This window comes from Anoplolepis gracilipes, chromosome 1 (genome assembly GCF_047496725.1).
Source record: "Anoplolepis gracilipes chromosome 1, ASM4749672v1, whole genome shotgun sequence".
Lineage (NCBI taxonomy): Eukaryota > Metazoa > Arthropoda > Insecta > Hymenoptera > Formicidae > Anoplolepis > Anoplolepis gracilipes.
This window is the reverse complement of record NC_132970.1, coordinates 6,593,403-6,613,867: the sequence shown is the minus strand read 5'-3', so window position 1 is coordinate 6,613,867 and position 20,465 is coordinate 6,593,403. Positions and strand designations below refer to the sequence as shown.

Here is a 20,465-nt window from a genome sequence, read left to right as displayed (position 1 = left end):
GCAAGTTTGTCTGCAAGGCCGCGAAGGTAAATCACCGAATTTTGCAGTGTCATAAAATATAGGTCGATGCAAATTATTACATGTCGTCATCTTGCTTGACTGTGCATGCTTGTCGCTTACACGTTAACGGGACAAGTAGCTGCGCACGTTACAGCGAACGCAGTTATATTTTCAGGAATGCGCCCGCATAGTTTACTCGAGGGCGCTCGACTTCCGGCGATGCAATACCCGTGAATTATAACTACGAAGTTATGGAAAAGATTATGTCGCAGAACATTCCACGATGCATCAGCTCGTTTCGTTCGAAATAAAGTTGTATTTTAATTTCCTTAATCGGATTGTCCATTTGGGAACCACCCATTGTGAAGATAGAGTAAATAAGGACAAGATAAATTACATATGCATTTTTTACACATTATTTATGATTAAATATTATGATCCAAAATAAAGAATAAATCTTAATACTGCGTTCGATAAAAACTGAACTCAATTTGCGTCTGAAGAGAAATTAAATAGAGAATTCTTTAGAAGAATGTGGAACTTTGTATTGTGAAAGAGAGAAAGCAAGATACTTATATAACAAAAAAGTGTCCATATTTTTTGCTAATTTGTATTATTGAGCTGAAAACTGGTTTAAATTCTTATTCTCGAGTGTTGTCGATAAATATCGAAAAGTTTAAATGCAATACTTTATCCAGTTAACGTTAAATCAACGCTATATTTATTACTGTATTTTGATCCTACTCCGACGTTTATAATCGCACATTTAGTATGTGTTATATACTATTTTTCATAATTTAGCAATTAACAGTACAATAAATTTTTAAATAAATTATGTATTAAAGTATTTGTCATAAAATGCACACTTTATAATTTAATTAATATGTAGTCTTCTGAACAAATTTATCAAATATTATATTTATCAGAGAATCTGATTATGATGTAAATTTCGATTATAATTCTATCCAAATATATTATCCAAATTGGTTTTAGTTGTAAATATTATTTATTACATATTAAGTTATATGTATTTAATTGTAATCTAACATTTGACAGTTCGAGAAGTAACGTCAACTATGACCGCTTTCTTAATTACTTAATTGGCAGTATCCACGAGTACAACTGTTACGCATACACGTGCAGCTAATATGCAACATAGAAATGCCAACGTTTTTACGTCACTGTGTTGCTTTTCTTCCGGTTAGAGAAATTAATCTTTTAGAACACCTGCGAATAACTCAAGAAAATATTTAGGCCTTTTTACTTCGGTAATACATGTTACAGAAAAACTTGTTCAACCGTTACTGTAATTGTTATTTATATGTATTTATTAACACAAAAAATGCTAAGCATTTACACGTAGTGATTTTCAAAGCAACAGAATTTATATTCTAGATCTTGATATTTCATAGAATCGTACAAAAAAGAAGTACAACATCGACTTATAATAATCATAAAAACGACTACTGTTATCTTACATTCGTCAAAAGTGATCGAAGTAATTGCACGATTCATGAGATCTTTCAGCCGTGAATGAGAAACTCTAGCTTTCTTTGAGTCGCGATACTAAGTTATTGTGTCATTAAAACTTGAATATTTTTGTTTTTAAATACTTCACATCTTTATTAAGTGGCATTTCAAATCTTTTTTATACACAGTTATACATTATATATTTATAATTATATATTCAACACAAATATCTAAATCTTTTGATGAAAATAACTCTATAAAAGTTAAAAATGTTATTTTACATTATTAAATTAAATATTATATAAATATAAAATCTATTAAAAAGGGTGTGATATTATAATATTATTTAAAACATAGTAATAAAATAATATTTTTTTAGTATAAAAATATTATATATCTATATATTTGCTTTGTTATTATACAAGAAAGAAAAATATATAATAATATGTAAAAACTTTCTCAAAATAAATGTCTTGATAAATGTAATCGATGCTTCTCGTAAAAAAAATATGTATTTTTTTTGACATTTTATATTATTAAATTGTCACTTATAATTATAATGTTCTATCAAGTTTCAAATAACAATTGACTGTTAAGATTTAACATTTGATTACCGATTCGTGGTAGTGAACTCACGTAACCTTTCGTCGCGCAAGAAGAAAAGGAGTTAGGTAGAAGCCAAGGTTTTCAAACACGTGCAAGAACACAACGTATCATTATGTCTATCGAGGGAATTCCGTACTGTCGGGATAAGGAGAAAAGGCAAAAGCGGAACGACCAGTTCTGTCGTTTGTGGGTGCCTTACATGCATCGTTTATTTATACACGCTTAAACTCCGATAATGTTTTACAATATTTTCTTCCATCTACATCTCACTCTTCTGTGTTTTCCAATTTTACTTAATATACTTGTATTAGCTATAATTATTTTTTTACATTGTTTAACTCACCCATCTTCCCGGGAATGACATCGAATTGAGCCGGCGCATCGCTGACAAAGATGGGTCGATTGCACAATTCCTGAAACAAGGAAAGTAATCTTTAATTTATTTCACCTTAATATGTACTAACAATTACATAGAAAAAAATATTTGAGCGACTATACATTAAAATATATTTTTTTAGTATGGAAAAAATATAAATATAAAACATCAACTAAAAATATTAATAAGATAGTAAAAACAATATTAAGAGAAAGAAAAAGAAAAAAGAAGAAACGAATTAAATTTATAAAAACTTTTTATAATACATGTACGCGTTATACTAAAGTTAATAAAACAAAAAATATTTTAGTAATGCATAAAAACTTTGCATATTTATCTAATTATTCATAACGGAATAACATAATGTGAAATAGATTCTATGTATTATGCAAATTATGAAGAATGCTCAGTGCATATTCTTCTATTAATGTATTCATGAATCATAAGTTTTTCTGTTATTAGATTTAGATGAACGTTTCCTGCAAGATTCTTCAAAATCGGATAAGGTAACGCACTTATAGTTTATTACATTTTCATTAATTGCTCTTAATTAATCGACTCTGAGTGTATCGAATGTATCACTGCGTACAGTTTACATTTCAATTATCGTGATCACTCTCATATCTGATACGCTAGTTCCATAGTAATTGCTAGTCGCTTTCACATTCTTTTAGCATTCGTGCTTTACTGATTCGATTAAAATAGAGTTTCAGAATTATTTCGTTCACTCAGTAACAATTGAGGTATGCGTTAAAAAAACATATATTTTGTAAAACAATGTAAAGTAGTTACAAAGATAAAATCAAGACATGAAGTGAAACTAGATTTTATTTGCACAAAATGGCGTCTAATTATTTTTCCGTAATTAACATACGCACTTTTTTAATTCTATTATTATTTAATATAACTTTATATTGGAAATTTTATAATCTCTCCATAAAACATTTATTCCGTTAAATAATAATTTATGTAAGGTTCTTAAAACTAGTAACATTATGGAGACGTTTCCGTTATTAGATTTATTTCGTTAATTTTCCAGAAAGTCGAAAAGTTATTCGAAATAATTATCTAATAAAAATGTGCGCACCTCAATTATGTTACCTTGCGCCAAGTGGAGAAATGTTAGATATTAACGACACAAAGCACCGCGTATATTTCATAATCGGGGCCACATTAAATAACTGTTCTCCAATTGTTGCGTCTCGCGCTGGCGTAATGATCTCCTCTTTCGACGCGTATTTCCGGTCGGCAGAACAATCGTGACGGGAATCTTTGGTGACGGTGTTAATAGCGCGACACACGCCACGTATGGGTTCTCCACGCAATTGTTGACCTTGTCGTAGGAATGCGTAGCTGTCAGTGACTCCTATTGCGATCATTATATACGCGACGATGGTGCACGGCCACGCAATGTCTCGTCCGGTAAGCGGAAAAGACCAGCGGTTACGCGTCGCCGACTTCACCTGCTCGCTCGTTTCCCGACCCATCGTGCAAGTTGCGTAACCAACGCCGCAGGATCGTTGATTCTTGCTCCGATATCCTAGAACCGCGATTATTTTGCCAACCTCGAAGGATCTCATTCTAATCAAAAATAATAAGATTTGAAAAGTCTAAATTTGATTATGTAATTGAACAGTTAATTAAAAAATTAAGTATCTTTATTAAAATAAGTTTATATAAAAGAATTCAATTCAATAATTATAGCTAAACAGATAAGATATAATAAAAAAAAAAAAAAAACAATTTTACAAAAATAACCATAAAAATAGAATAAAAATAAAAAGTAAAATAAAATAATAATAATAATTTTGCAAAAAAAATAATAAACAAATATTTAAATAACACTTAAATATTTATAAATGATAAAATAATCGTTTTTAATGTGTGCAGGAATATATTAGTAAGGCAATTGTAAAATAAGAACTTTTGACAGAATGAGTGGTTCCGTTACATGAGCCTAAGTAGAAGATACTTTATTCAGTGGACAATTATAAACACGCAGGCGACAGAGCCGCGTGTCAAGGTTGCGAACTGTTTTCTTTACGGTTCCTAAGTTCTACGTCGCATTTTTCCGTTCTTTAGGAACTGGAGCGAACCGAGGAAGTTTAGTTCTAGACTGCTCCCGAAGGAAGAACAGCTTCGTTGCATCAGCTAACAATGGAATAAATCATCTTTTAATGTTCGTGCCCTGATTATAAAAGATATGTGTGTCATTTTTAACTAGTAGAAATTAAATATCTCTTTTAATTCTAAAGATATATCTTTCTAAATTATAATTCCTCTATAAACTAACAAGTATTTTAAGTATTGTAAGTAATAAAATATTAATGTAAAGTATATATTACACATATATGTATATATGTATGTATATATGCACGTTTATATATAATTATATTGTCCTATATGTTTTTAGTTTGTTAGTTACAAATAAAAAAACAGTTAAAAGTAATAAAAAATAAATTTATATTAATTAAAAGAAGAAAAATGTGGTCTTACTTTTGGCCTTTTCCATTGAAACTGGAACGGCGGTGTCTGGTGATAAAAGACTGATGCTTGCGTCGCTGGAAATTCTGGATCCTCCCAGAGTTCACCTCGTTTCAAGCACGAACGCTTGATTCGTTCGTACTCGCTCATTACGTCCTGAAAAACAAGGAAGAGCAATTAAAATAATATCAAATCAACAATATTATTAATTTGGAACTTAAACATTTAGTAAATCTCACATGCATATGATATTGATATTAAAATCAATTTTTTTATCAATTATTATTTATTAGAACTTAGAAAAACGCAAACTAAATATGAAGCCAAGAAATTATATGTATAATTGTAATACATATACTTAATATACTTACATATACTTAAATTTATCTTTAAATAATCTCGTGAATGTAACAAAGCGTCGTAACAGCTATTCCCTAATTACAAGCTTATTGTCAGAATTTTATGGAAATAATTTCAGTTATTTAGGTTCATACAAAGACAAAGACTTAGTATCTTCTTAACAAGGAACTTCCTAACCAAGTTGAATTAAAAGATTACGCTACATCTAATTAATATTAATGGTTCATTACTAATAGAGGGTGAGAATTTAACAGTACCTCTACCCACATATCACATTTTCATTCTTCTCTTCATCTTCTCTCGTAATTAAGGCGCAATCTTAAGAGTAAGAGATGTTCAAAAACTTCCCTGAAATACCGCAGTGCGGTTCTTTTGCGACGATTAATAATGCGCATTAGCAAATGTCGACGTTTAAATTGCACGAGAATACAAGGAACTACCCGAGCATTCTCACGCAGAATAATGTTACGATACGTCTATATAAAATATTGCCAGAGAATATAGCGGGATATAAGTTCAAAGATACTTCCAATTACGAAAAATGTATACATAGTAAATCTTGACTTCAAAAATTTTCTTTTAGAGAGAATCAAAATATTTATATACATATTTGACTCTGAAATTTGAAAAATGTCAAAAACTCTTTTATTTACGTATATTCTCACGTTATAATTAAAAAGGAAATTTTAACGATAAATTTATGTAGATTAATGTCTTGAGAAATATTATCAAGATACTTGCGAAAAAAAAATTTTGCCACGGCAAGAAAGAGAGGAATACTAACTTCAGATTTTTCAGAGAACATTTAAAATTCTTTCCCACGAGCGTATCTCGTTAACCTTTATAGATCTTTCGATAACGCACAAGAGACTCGCAAAATTTTACTTATCGCGAAGCATATGCGTCATTGCTTCTAAAAATTTCATTAATAATACCTTGTCAGCCGAACAAAAGTAACAAATCACTTTCACGGATATCTACTCGCGCGTTTACCGGCGTGTTTAACCTCGATATTCCAGCCGATAATGCGTTTCGAGCTCATCGAACACATTGTATCCAGGTCAACACTCTCTCCTTAAGTCGAGTTTACGCTGCCTTTTTTTTCATCCGGGATTTGGCAGGAAATAAAAGTCGTTGACACTTCTTCGCGAGTAAAGCCTTCAGTCGGAATGAATTACAACGATTAGCCTCGCCTGCCACATCCGTTACATTTTGTACGCATAGTTTTTCTACCGGTGTGACCGGCAATCCGTATCGACACTTTACACCAAGCTTATAGCTGGTGATAATGCTCGTCTAATGGACTTTAATGAATTGCATTATCTCCGATGCAAAATAATTAAAAAATATTCTGTAATGGCACGCTTGATATTTGCGCGGAATATTTACTTGTAAAACACGTATGCTATGTATATTGCAACCTGGTGATTCATTAATATTAATGTCTTCATGATTATTAACTTGTCGATACTTATCCCGCTGGTAGCTCATGCTTACATATGGATAAATTAACATCTAGAAATGAGGAAGTGAGAAAAGAAATTATGTACATATAGGTATTCTTTTATCTTTGAGTTAAAGCATGAAATAATATTAGTCAAGATATTATTATATAAGATATATTCTATCACTTTCATTTTAACATTTTTTAATCAATAGAATTTGTAATTTTCTCATCTTTAAGTATGTATTGAGTTTTGTAAAAATTTATTTAATTTTCAGTATACTACTATATTACTTATATATTAATTTTGTAAATGTTATTGCTAATTAATAAATTATACACTCTGTTTTTAGTTAGGTAAATAATCTTTAAATTATAATTCTTAAAAATTAAAGAACATTTTACTTAAAATTAATTAGATTACCTTTACCATTTATTTTGCAGAAATTATTTAATAAATTAAAATATTTTTTTATTACTTTTTCAATTGCTAATATTAAAATATTGATCTCAAATTGAGTAAAAAATCACTTTAAAAATCATATATACATGTATTATGTTACTTATTTGAAATAATCGATTTTTTAATAAACATGGTCGCTTAACGAGAGATATTTTGTCCTCGCCTGTTCTATTGGGATGTATATAAACTCCATTGAGATGACAGGCCATTGAACGTTTCTACGACGGGGAGAGATGTCCTCCACGCCTCAGTGAACCGTAACGCCGTCATTAAGTTTTGCAACGGCCGTTGATAACATATTTTCACCGCGTAGGCGATAATGCGGGAGGTGTGCGCCCACGGCTTGTAGTCGTGAAAGCGTCACGATTGCGAAATAGTCAATTACATTCATTGGGGGGCATCACGTTCCGGTTTCATCGTGCATTGTTCCAAAACCGGCTAATTTTCGACGTGAGCCAATTAAAATTGTAATAAAACGGCGCCAGATAATTAGCGCGAGACACAACGATCCTCCTCGTGCTCATATTCCGCTCTGACTCGCCGCGTTTCTCTCCTTTTTTTTTCTCTAATATTGCGAGCAATCCTGTTTTGTTACCACCTATTGCTACCTTGGCATACCGTGTTGAGGCGTGCCTTGTCGCGCGACAAAGAACTACGTCTGAATTATTCCTTTCGTAACACATATCGCTTGTGTATTACAGCTCGCTATTCTTCGTTATACATACAGCGCACCTGCATTGTGATAATTTGTTTGGAAATGTCAACAAGCATGTCACATAATTTGATATTTATTTCTCATAATCGATATAATCTTAAAACAGTAACATACAAAAATCAATATTTTAAAAATCATTATTACTTGCATAGAATTATTCATTTTATTTCTTGTTGTTAGTTTTAAAAATATGTTTAACAATATTATATAACTAGTTATAAGTAAATATATAATAAATAAGTTAAAAATATAAAATTAAACACAAAAAATTATATTTTTCGTGGATATTTCTTATCTCTGTTAGATTCTTGAATTAATATTTTATATTTAAATAGACAATTTTTAACTAATAATAAAACGTTAAAAGTAGTTCAATGATTTTTTTTTCAAAATTAGCGTTTTTCTAATGCTGAAATAAGAAACTAAAAATTAGCGGAAAGTTAATAGATTTACACGAATGTCCTTCGAAATGATTTTACACGGAGCAAATCTCGAAAATAGCCCTTAATCTACGTTTCCGTGCTTAAAGTCTCTTTATCTGAGGACAACACGAGAGGTACGGTTATAATAATTGAAATTGCGGAAGGCCAAGGAATGGCTCCGCGGTCCACGTCGAGTGAGGCAAACTATAAAGGGTTTTTCTCGACAATCACCGACACACACACCCACACACACATACACGCCGCGTAATAGTCCGTGCGCTTCAAGGCCGCTAGAGAACCAAGCATGAAACTAGTTCGACCGGTACGAAAGTATGGTAGCTATCATATAGCTAACGCATACGCGCGCGTATAGTAGATCAGTCAAGTACTCGCGGAAGACGGCTGCTCGGGAATTCACCGCGTATAATATACGGACTTGGAATGTATCTTTTAGATGCCTTGGAGAAAAATAAAACTGGATACTGGCATTGGTATTCCGTATCATCGACTATTCAATTCTTTCAGCATCAGCAACTTTTTACAACTTCCTTACAAAACGATTCAATAACCGCTGAATCAACATAATCTCTCTCTACAAAATATTTATATAATTATTTTACTTATACCAATCATGTATTTTTTATATAAATTTTAATATACCTTTATCCATCTCATTAGTTGAAATATAATATTAAAAATATATATTAGGTGGAAAAATTATATTTCTAGATATAAATATTACATGACAAAAAATTATAAGATTTTATTTTGTAAGCTGTTACAAACTTCAAACGCGCGAATTAATATGCAGAAGCTCGCATATGAAAATAATTTGAATAAATAAAAGACAATGCATTTTTGCTTGGTAAAGACGCGTAATCGTTGATGAGTAATCGTATACTTTCTACTGGTTAGAGAATTTTTACAGCTTGCACATATGGCCTTGAGACTCAGACGCATTCGAGCGAAGAGCTCGCAGCTCGCAGAGCGAAGATGCGTGCTTCTTCGTCGTGACTCTGCGAAGTGGCGGATGATGGTGCGGAAATACGAGGGCTTTTGCGTTCTTCCTATCGCAATTCTGACACGTCACTCTCCGTAAGAACGTTTCAAATGCGCTACTCGCTGGGCGGAAGGATCTTACGTCGGCCACGTGTTTCAAAGCAAACGTATTATTATGTTCACTTTGTTCCATAAAACGAGCAAGGCCGGTCGTTTGATCGACGCAACGTCGACGAGTGACTAAACTTATTGTTCTGGTTGAACTGTAAGCGTTCATAAATAAATTTTTTCTAAAAAGTTTCAAAAATTAAATTATATGACACATTAACGAATAATTTTATATAATCTTTTAATTTCTTAGAAGCTGTTGTTTCAATTTATTCTGGTAAAAACAGAAATATGAGAAAAGTAATGTTCTTAAATATATATTAAATGTAATATAAAATTTATTAAGTTTGGCTGGGTACGTGGGTTTGATTCTCATGTCATCTCGACTCAATCTTTATATTCGATAAATCGATCAATATCTAACGCTGAATGTACAACGAGAGAATGCTAAAAAGAGCATACGCAGAATGTTCCAAGAGTCTTTTTAGATTATCTGATACAAGAGAGTTGCAGTTAGGGATAATATCTTAAGTATGATCTTATCTTTGGCAACAAAATTATTTATTATCTTTATGTTATTTCTCTATATGCTATAGCTATAGCGACTAAACCGAGATGCACGTTCATCATAACGGTATTCAACACAGCGTACTCTTCATAACCTCGTGAACTGTAACCCTAATTTCCTCTTCTCTATTATAATTCGTTCCATTTTTTACCTCATGATTATACCGCCCCCTTAGATTCCGTTGCCTGACTCGTCAAAACATCAAAACAGACTGCTTGCATAGCACATCGTGAAACATAATAATTTACCTGTTACAATCAGGGGGAAAATTTAATTCGAAAATCTCGCAAGTTAAGAATTATAATAATAGTTTAATTATTTTTGAGTATTTGAAAGTAAATATACTAATAGGCATACATAGGCAAATATATGTAGGCATCAAATAGATCAAATAGATCAAACATAATAGATGTAAACAAAGTAGATACAAACAAAATGGATATCGACAAAAAAAGTTAATACAGACATTAAATAAATCATTTAGAATATATCATTTAACATATATCTCAAATTTATGCTTATTTATATATGCATCTTTATATTAAGTTATATTTAAAAATTATTTATATTAATACAGCTAAAATAAATTTTAAAATTAATAAATTTATTCTGAGAGAGAGAGAGAGAGAGAGAAAGAGATAAAATAGATCAGTTAAAGGTACCACGTAACTTTTGTTAAATCTTTATTGTATCTGGTGTGATAATATTTCAAGACGCATTTACGACCGCAAATAAAACCAGAAGTTTATAATAGCTGATTTCGCGCCATCAAAGCACAAAGTCGAACAACAAAAAGGGAAAATGACGGTAATTTCGATTATGCATAATTTGTCAGATCCTGCTGGTTGTTTTGTCTCTCAGCAAAAGCACTTTCTCTCCTCAACACAAACGTTCTTTTGCTCTTGTGAGAACTCTCTTCACTCGGTATACTTCGCATCTACTAAACGCAATTGGAGACGCCGCGATCTCAGAATGCAACTGCATTTTTAACGTCTCGACTTATCTCTGAAAGCCAAGAGACGTAATTGTGTTTCGTTTTAGTGTCATCTCGAATAATTGTCTCGGTCGATTATTCTTCAGATCAAACGATTCCGCGAGCGGTTTTGCGTAATCAACAATTTGTGCGCGTGTGATTTCCTTGCCGGAAATCCAAGATACGACACTTCCATGGCACCTGGTTCAACATTTTCACTTGGTGCGAAACTAGAAACTTAGAAAGTTGCTGCTAGAGATGTATTCAAATGCCTGGCGTTGCAGAAAATTGGGCGAGCGCGAGCTGAAGCACTATTAATCTTTTTGAAACTACGCAACTTTGCAAGATGAAAGTCAGATTTTAGTTATTTAAATTAGAGATTTGCGTGCGCGCCAAAGAGTTTTTAAATAAACTGGTGATTAAATAAAAATGGCATATCAAGAAATAAACAGATTAAAAAAGAGAAAGATAAAAAGGAATGGAGGAAGAAAAAAATATTGATAAATATTAATAAATAATTCTTTATAATAATTAAAATATATTTATATATTTATATTAGACAATACGTTTATTTTTGTAACTTTTTCACGTTTTCCATTATATCACTATTATGCATTTTTTCTACAATTTGCAACAATGTTTAATACTTCATCTATATGTTAACGACGTATCATGTTAACGATTTTGCCGGTAATTATACATTGACGTTAAAGTAAATTTGTTTATAAATACTTCGGGCAACGCGTGATAATATAAGTATAGGAGATAGTATAAAAAATACATGTATAAATTGTCCGAAATTTATTGCATTACTTTTCGCGCACACATTCTTTACTTAATTAAAAATATAATTTGATTATGATAAAATTATTCAGATAAAAAAAAGAGCTATAAAATTTTATTTTTTACTGAAAATAAAAAATTTCTCAAATTAATATATTACTCTAAATATCTTCTACAGTATTATTATTATTGGATGCTCGGTAACCGTTTAAGCCCCTCTGCTTAAAATAGTTCATCTCGCGATTCTTCGCGCAGAGTCTTTCATTCGCGATCCCCTCGCACGATAATCAGACAACCCGCAAGCAGAGCCGCTCATTCTCCCACTTCCCTTGGTAAATGCCGGAAATTTATGCAAGCGCTTTAACATTATCGCTCGGTCGATCGAGGAACGCGACTCTTGATTTTCCACGCGTGTTTTGTCGGGCCTTTATGTATGAACTTCCGAGTTTGACGTATCAACAACAAGGCTCTCCCGATTTATCTCGATAATAAGTTTTGTTTGTCGCTGTAGCCTTCAATGTATTTAAGATCTTCCTAGTTTCAGGAAACCATAGATCGAGTAGCAAAAAGATTCTTAATGCTATGCAACGTTGAACAATAAAGTCAGCTTTTTATATCAAGAGATTTTTCATCTTTTCTTATAATATTTTTAGTCAGTTAAACGAAGCGCAGTAAACTGGAGGCTCTAGATTAAAGATCAATAGTGAAACGTTTGAACAATCACGAAAAGTGTAGCGATCTTATTAAGATCATTAGAGAAATGACTATTTTATTGATATCAATTCATAATTAATTTAAGAAATAATTAGAATATCTCTTGTAATAAAAATTTTATTAATGTCACGTTAATAAAATATCGCAAAATATAAATTAGTTAACAGCATTCCTGCATTCGTTTCATGATTTCACTTAAATGACCTGACATTTTCACAAATCGGCTTTAAAGTTAAATTTATGGGCTTTTACAAACATACTGATTCTTTTTTAGAGAGCATGTTTTTAACTTTCATTTTAAATAAATCGATGATTCAAAAATGAACGATAAGACAGTTATTTACGAGTAACAAATTATATAATAATACAAAATCGTTGTCGTAATGCTTTCAAAAAGCCATAAACCTTTATCTTCTTTAAAACTCGTGTTGCTTACTCCACTTCAGCCTGCACTCTCCGGCGCACATCATAGTATCCTTTAACTGACATTAATTTCATCCCGAACGAATAGTGATTTACGTGGACTCGCCCAACGAGTCGGGTTTCCTCAGCAAGGAATCACTTAAGCGTTTTTCTGATTATCCTAGCGAGGTTGTTGCACTCTTCGCAATCATGCTCGAACTCCTCATCGTGGATCCTGAATCGTAGAACCGAGCTCGAGTGTACAATTGACTCCTTCGACCCTGAACGATCCTCCTGTTCCGAGAAACACTTTCCTTCAACGGTCTGTAAAAGCTCGATGACTAATAATTTTCACAAGTTAACCGATTTATTCGAATGATTCACAATTGATTGATTCATCGCATATTTTAATTTTCGACTTAAAAAATCGTCAAAAGTTTTAACTATAATATTTCGTATAAGTCTTGCTAATTTTTCGTATTTTATATATTAGGAATGATCTATGTTTGATTTTTAATATTACACAGCATAACAAAATTCTTCAGCATAGTATTCATGTATGTCATCGCGTTTACTGTCGATTAGAATTTTGCGAAAAGATTGATATTTATATTAAATGAATAACTACATCAAAAAATTAATTCTTATCTTGAAATGAAGCAACACTACGCGAAATTCTGATGTATGCAATTATTGACGCAAAGATTTAATACAATAAATTATCTTTTCAAAAAACTACTCTCTGTTTTGACCTTTTCCACTGGATCAATGAAACAACCCAAGATCATTCAATGTCCTTGAATTTGTCTCGAGTTCATCGTATTCCTCTCTGCTTTATTCCTCGCCTCGAAATACAATTTCTTCTTCTCCTGTTCCTCACATTAAGCGATGTTCACACCGAATTATTTTCAACAATATCACGGACTAAGAATTTAATATATCCAGGCTTTCAGAATCCTTGATTTAAAGCTTAATTATTTGTTAGACGAAAAAGATAAAATAAGATAAGTGCACGTCCTACAAAGAGTCACTCAAAGAGAATGCGTCCACTACACATATAATGTAACTTCCCACTATATAAAAAAATAAGTGCCGCAAACATATTGTTACGCAGCATGACCGACTAAGAAAACCGCAACACCTACGAAGGAATGTAAAACTTGAGTCGCGTAATAATGCGGCTCGTCTTGTCTCGCAATCTAACATGCATATACGTTCCACACAATGACACACAGCTAATATATGGCGGATTAATAAATCTCGAGGCTACGTAGGACGTGCTCTCTCTTAGTTCGCATTTTTACGGCCGGTTCCGCTTGCAAGAGAGAACGTGGAAGGGCCGCACGTCTGAGAGCAGTAAATTCTGAATGGCAAGGAGAACGCACCTCTTTATCTGAGGATATCTGAAAAATACGACTTTCTGCAATCTTTTCTTCCATGATTCTTAACTTGACTGGACTATGTTGCGTTATAGTATGTAATATGCGTATAGATATAACAAACAATTTGAGATATACATGTATGTATATAAAAAATCTTAATATCTTAATAATTTAACAATCTCAAAAACGTCAATAATGAAACTATTTTTATTATAATAATGTAAATGGATATAAAATTGGATGCACTCTTGATTTATATAAAATATTATTTTTTTTTATTTATATAAAATAAAATTTATATAAATTAAAATTTTATGCAAAAGTTATGTTTAATCAATTTTATTTACTTATATAATAGTATATTTATTCCAAGAATTTTTTAGAAAATATAAATAATATTTTTATAATAAAAAAACATATATATATATATATATATGCAATAAAAAAATATTATTTTAGCATTAAAAATGTTTGCATTAAAAACGAATTTGCACGTGATTTAGATCAATGTAATAAGAAAGAAAAAAGAATTTTTTTAAATATCAAGGTTTATACTTTTAAGTATTTATGATTTTAGCTCTTTTTTGTATATATAAAATATAGATTGAAGTATCTGTATTTAATATTTCGAATATTAAAATTTAATACTTAAAATATTAAAATATTAATCAGTTAATCAAGAATTATTATTTTTATGTTAGCAGGTCGAGATATTTCTAAATTACGTCAGTGTTCTCTGATATCGGTCTCTTCTATCGGTGTTCCTATACCCGCGACATTCGCACCGTTCATAATTTGTGTGTTTCGAGGTCGTGGAGAGAAGAAGAAGACCCGGTTTTGCGGGAGGCAGAGAATCTCGTAGCGGCGACGAAGTAGAAACGGCGCCGGTCGACTTCGAGGTTCCTCGACCATGTCGAGAACACGGGGGAAACAGGTGAACTCGTCTCTTTTCTTTCTCTCTCCATCTCTCTCTCTCTCTCTCTCTCTCTCTCTCTCTCTCTGTCTTTTTCTTTCTCTCTTTTGATTCTTCATTTGACGACCGGATTATCTTCTAGCACGGATTTCGTTGCCGTGAAAGTGCAACGAGCAACTCGTGCAAATTCAAGACGTTAATGCGCTAATTGCTGGGATAAGAGCGCATAATTAATTTATCTTGATATAATAATTGCACGCGAGTGATACATCGAGCGAAACGTGAAAACATATTACGAATTGTAAACGAAACAATTTTTCTAAGCATACAACTATTACGTCTATTTTATGTCATTTCTTTATAATATTCGAGAAGAAAAACAATAATAATTCTTTTGCGTCAGATGATATAATAAGTGTCATAAAGATGTCATAGTTTAAATACACATATGTTTTAAAGGAATTTAATCATAATCACCTTTTTTCGTTTTCTATAGCACAACATTTTAGGCGGAAAAAGTATTATAAAGATTATATACTACGTGGATGTTCGCTTATAAGGCTGAGATGACTGACCTAAGCTAACGGAGTTTGGGACAGAGTTTGAAAACGTAGGTAGAGATTTGTGGTTATGGGTGACGCATTCGAAAGTAAAAATGCTTCAGGGCCGCATGGATTCTTTCACAACAACAATGTCCTATGTTTGCGGACAATTGATTATAGTAATCAAAGTTAAGTACTAGCAAAGTTACTGACTTCATACGCAATTACAGAAACAAAGAAAAAAAGCTTGGAATAAGTACCATCACAACAGTTTATTTTTCTGATACAGTAATAGTTATTTATTAATAAGTATATAATTATTCTTTACATGAATTTTAATATTAAAATAAAATATAAATATAAAACGTAATAAATTTTACTATTAAAAATTTAATTTAAAATAAATAGTAAGATATGTAGAGAAAAAAATGTATAAAAAACTTTTTATAGGTCAAATTGGTTTGATGTACATACAATTTAAAAATATTATTACGAAAAATTGCTAATTTTAGAAAGTCTTGCAAATTAAAATTTACTTTTTATAGACAAAATAGTGGCTACTAATTAATATTAATATATATAGTTGCATATAAAATTGAGAACTACTACTGGATTTCCAAATCGGAAATTGTATGAATATGAAGGAGAAATTACGATCAAAGCTCGTAAACGGTATGTATGTTTAGAGTTTAAAATGCGGACCGCTCTACGAGGCGTAACGAATCTATGAAACCATTCTAGCAGAAAATCTACTATTACTTCTAAAGTTTGAATATGTACAAAATCATGTATTATAAGTTTTCTTGCATTAACATTTATAAGTAATCATTTATATAAAAAATAATTTATGATTAATTCGTCATTATAAAAGGATATGATGCAATTTAATTTTGAAATCATCACAGAAATAATTAGATTTCCAATTATTATATAATGTTTCAAATTTTATGAAATACGTTTACATGTATTATATTATAAATGAGGTATTTAATGTGCTAAAATTATAATAAAAGTTAAAATTAGAAAGGCCTTTTGGATAATACGATGCTAATAATTCATATGTTATAATAATATTTATCTTTGTCGCGTTAAAATTACCATGCCATACGCGGGCCAATAGTTTCAATTTCACTAGCCATTATAGATTCGATATAAACAGAGCGAGATAACTTTCACGTAAAGAAATCATTCAAGTCACATAGCGCGCCGCACCTTACTAGAAATTCCATAGCAAACTATCGCTGAAATGGATATATGTGGGCAGTATGAAGAAATTAACTATACATCGGCTTTCGTAAGCCAAAACTACTTTTATACAGAGAACGGAAAGAAAAGTGGGCCAGCGTTTTTTTTCAAAGCAAAGTCTAAATAGACAACCGTCGAACTTGTATTGCTAAACAAAAAAATGACATAGAATAGAACAGATTTCCTATCTATTTAATATTTCAAAGAATTTAAAAATTCTCAAGTTGTGCATCTATGTATATGTGTATGTATGTGAGAAGGAGGAGGGCACGTAATTCTAATATTTTTAATGCCTTACAGTTAATTTCTGATGCATATAATTAAACATCTATAAGTGTCCTTTTATCAAAGTTTATAATTTACTTTTAACAAACAACAATAAAATTATAATTATTTATAATAATTATTTTATGATTGAAATATGAATTTTGGACAATTGTTTACTAATTCTTTTTGTTGTTAATGTAATTTGCCGCTAGTGTAATTTATCATCGTAGAAACTTTCTAGAACAGTATAATTTTATCAATTACTTTTATATTATGTTTAATATTATGAAACTATGCACTAAACAAAGTACAAATATAATAAAAATTTATACGTATTTGTTCACTTGAACATGTCTTTTAAGATTTAATTTAATGCAGGAGATTATTAATAAGTCTACTGCATTCTCGCACGTATTCTTAACTTAACACAATACTCACGTTGACCATCCGTAGTCAGGTCTCTGTAGCTTCTTCTAGAATATCGCCAACAAGAGCTCGTTCGAGCACCTCTTCGAACTCTCGCGCAGCCGACACTTTATCACTTATATACCAGACAAGTGTCTTCATCCAGCACTCGATATCGAGACACTCCGCGCACTTACTGTTAAGTTCGCGCATCCACTCCGAAGATCTCTCGAGTCGAATAAATGATCTCTTATTGCAAAAACAAAAATCAAAAGCGTAATTTCCAACAAAGAGATAAAGGTGAAAAGTAAATCCTGAGCGAATCGAGACGCGAAAGGTGCACTATGCGGCCCCGCGAACGGAGCTGCTTTTTCTAATATCCAACTGACTACAACCGACTGACTCGAATTGGTGACTGACTGTGCGCCGGCTACTCGCACCATGGACTGCCACTCATGGATCCGAAGCCGATCACCAACCATCCTGGCTGGTCTTCCTCCTCCTTCTCCAAGTTACTGCCGGCGGTCCTCTCTCTTTTTCTCTCCCTCTCCTCTCCATGACCGGCCGTGTTGCTGTCTCTTTCCTCATGTGGCAAGGAAAGAAGCTGAGTATCATTCAATTGACTAAAACACAATATACAACAATATACACAATGTAGAAAACAATCAATACTTTGTGTACGCATCATCAGCTGATGAAGATTTTGATGTAGTAACTCGTTATATAACTTTGCATATAAGAGTTACGTATACTTTTTCTGACAAATGATATTGAAATGATCTAAAAGATATTGAAGAAATGTCTTCTATTTTACAAAATTTGTAATTCTTCTTTTTGGTTGCTTTATTTTTATAATTTACATACTTACTTGCATACTAGGAAAAATTCAAGACTAAAAATATTCTTAGATTTCTAAAACAATGTGTTCTCTAATTTTATTTTTTCTCAACATTTCATTTCGCGTTTCAGAAACGTATAATTTTAAACGCCATATATAGGCGCATCTATTATACATTAAAGAAGGTTAAAATGAGTGCACGTTGCAATTATAAGCGTCAAATGACAGGATTGTCACACTGCATTGATCCAATAACACGAGCAATCAATGATGATTGATATATATCGCTTTCGATGACAATTTGATTTTCATCTATCGACACCGTTGTCGTGGAAGCGGGTCGGTCTCGTCTCGATCGCGGGTGGAAAGTGCGAGAGAGGAACGGATGATTACAAAGAAGAGTGGGAACAGGTAAAGAACAGAGAAGTCGATCTCGAAGAGAGCGACGGAGAGACTCGATCATAGCCTGAAGGTGTAACTCGTTCTGGTGAAAGCTTGTGCACATTGACTTTACTCGAAAGGTTCACTTGGTTTCATGCCAGAAACTCTTCTCAAACGCAACAGTTAATTTATTTAAAATTCTCTTTATAAAGTTCTCATATAAATATTTTTATTACAACAATACATTACTTGAAATCAATTAATCCTGAATAACATTTTTATTTTCTTCAATTTATATATTTATGATATAAATAATATGTCTCTTGTTTTTATAGTATTGAATTATTTTTTATTTTTAATGTTAATGCTTTATTCATTCTAGAATAATTTTTATAATTTAAAGAAAGATTTATTATCAGAGAAAAGCCTGAACACGGAGACTATCCTGGTCTTTTTCCTTGAGAAATACATATATTTCTATATTCTTGATCTACAGCTATGAATCCAGCACGGACACACACCATACGGAGATTTTACCAATTGAAAAGTGGCTGTAGCCATGTAGTTCTAAACGGCTGTAAAATGGATGTAGAGGCGACATTGTACGGTACAAGGTCAGGATGGCATCAGAAATAAGTTGACGCTGCAAATTCAAATTTTTTAATAAACAATATAACTCAAACAATTGCTTTTTAATTTTTTATGATATATTTAAAACAATTTTCTTCTTTGAAAAACACATTTTTAATCATTTTTGTCGACTATGTCCAATATAAAATAATTGCTTTCTAATTGCTCTACGTTGCTTCATTATTAATTCTTTAATTTTTGAGAATAAAAAAAATTTTTCTGATAAAAATAAACAATTAAATAATTTTTTTGTAAATATGCTAAGAAAGTTAAATATTTTAAGAAATTAATTTTATAAATAATTTTAACAATTTTAAATAAAGCAATTGAATATCTAAAAAAAACAAACGAGAAGAATAACTTACTTATAAAATGCCTGATTATTATTTTTAATTAAAAATGTAATAATCATTAAACTAATGATGAAGTAATGCAGAGCAATTAAAAGAGCAATCCTTTTATATCTTAAATATAGTTGCAAAAAATTATTAGAAATATGTTTTTCAATAAATATTGCAAAAGAATATTAATTTTTAGAGGGAAACAATTGTTGATTCTGACAAAACAAAGAGTATTTGATTTATTGTTCATTAAAAAATTTGAACTTCTAGCGTCAATTTATTTTCAGTAAGGATAACTCAGGCTTCTCTCTGGCACTAACAACCTTATGAAAGTTAGTGCTGTTTGAAAAACTTGCTGCGTGCTACTGTAGGTAAATAAATCTTTGCATTGTCGATAATAAAACAGTGACTTGGCAAAAATAAAATATTTATATTTTGTTATTCTTAAACAGCTACACTTACACATTTCTGATAATAAAAAAATATTGAATAAGCTAAAATATTTGCATAATTAAATAAAATAATTCATATGATTATCTCCAATGCAGTCAAAACGATTGATTAATTGGCTCCACCATTTACAAACAATTTCCGGTTAATCTTTAATTAGGTTTAGATAAATATATTTATAGTT

At 31.2% G+C, this 20,465-nt stretch overlaps 1 protein-coding gene across 2 annotated transcripts in view; it reads right to left on the bottom strand.

Annotated features, from left to right (window-relative positions):
- The window catches only part of Calpc (calpain C), a 31,460-nt gene extending 13,362 nt beyond the window's left edge, over positions 1–18,098 (bottom strand). The window contains exons 1-3 of one of the 2 annotated variants that reach the window (XM_072893943.1): positions 17,675–18,098; positions 4,949–5,092; positions 2,420–2,489 (exon numbers count right to left, since the gene is read on the bottom strand). In XM_072893943.1, coding sequence (XP_072750044.1) covers positions 2,420–2,489; positions 4,949–5,092; positions 17,675–17,683 — 223 coding nt within the window. In that variant the 5' untranslated portion in view covers positions 17,684–18,098. The remainder of the gene's footprint in view (positions 1–2,419; positions 2,490–4,948; positions 5,093–17,674) is intronic. The other variant, XM_072893950.1, reaches the window with a different exon arrangement.
- Between the last annotated feature and the right edge of the window lie 2,367 nt (positions 18,099–20,465).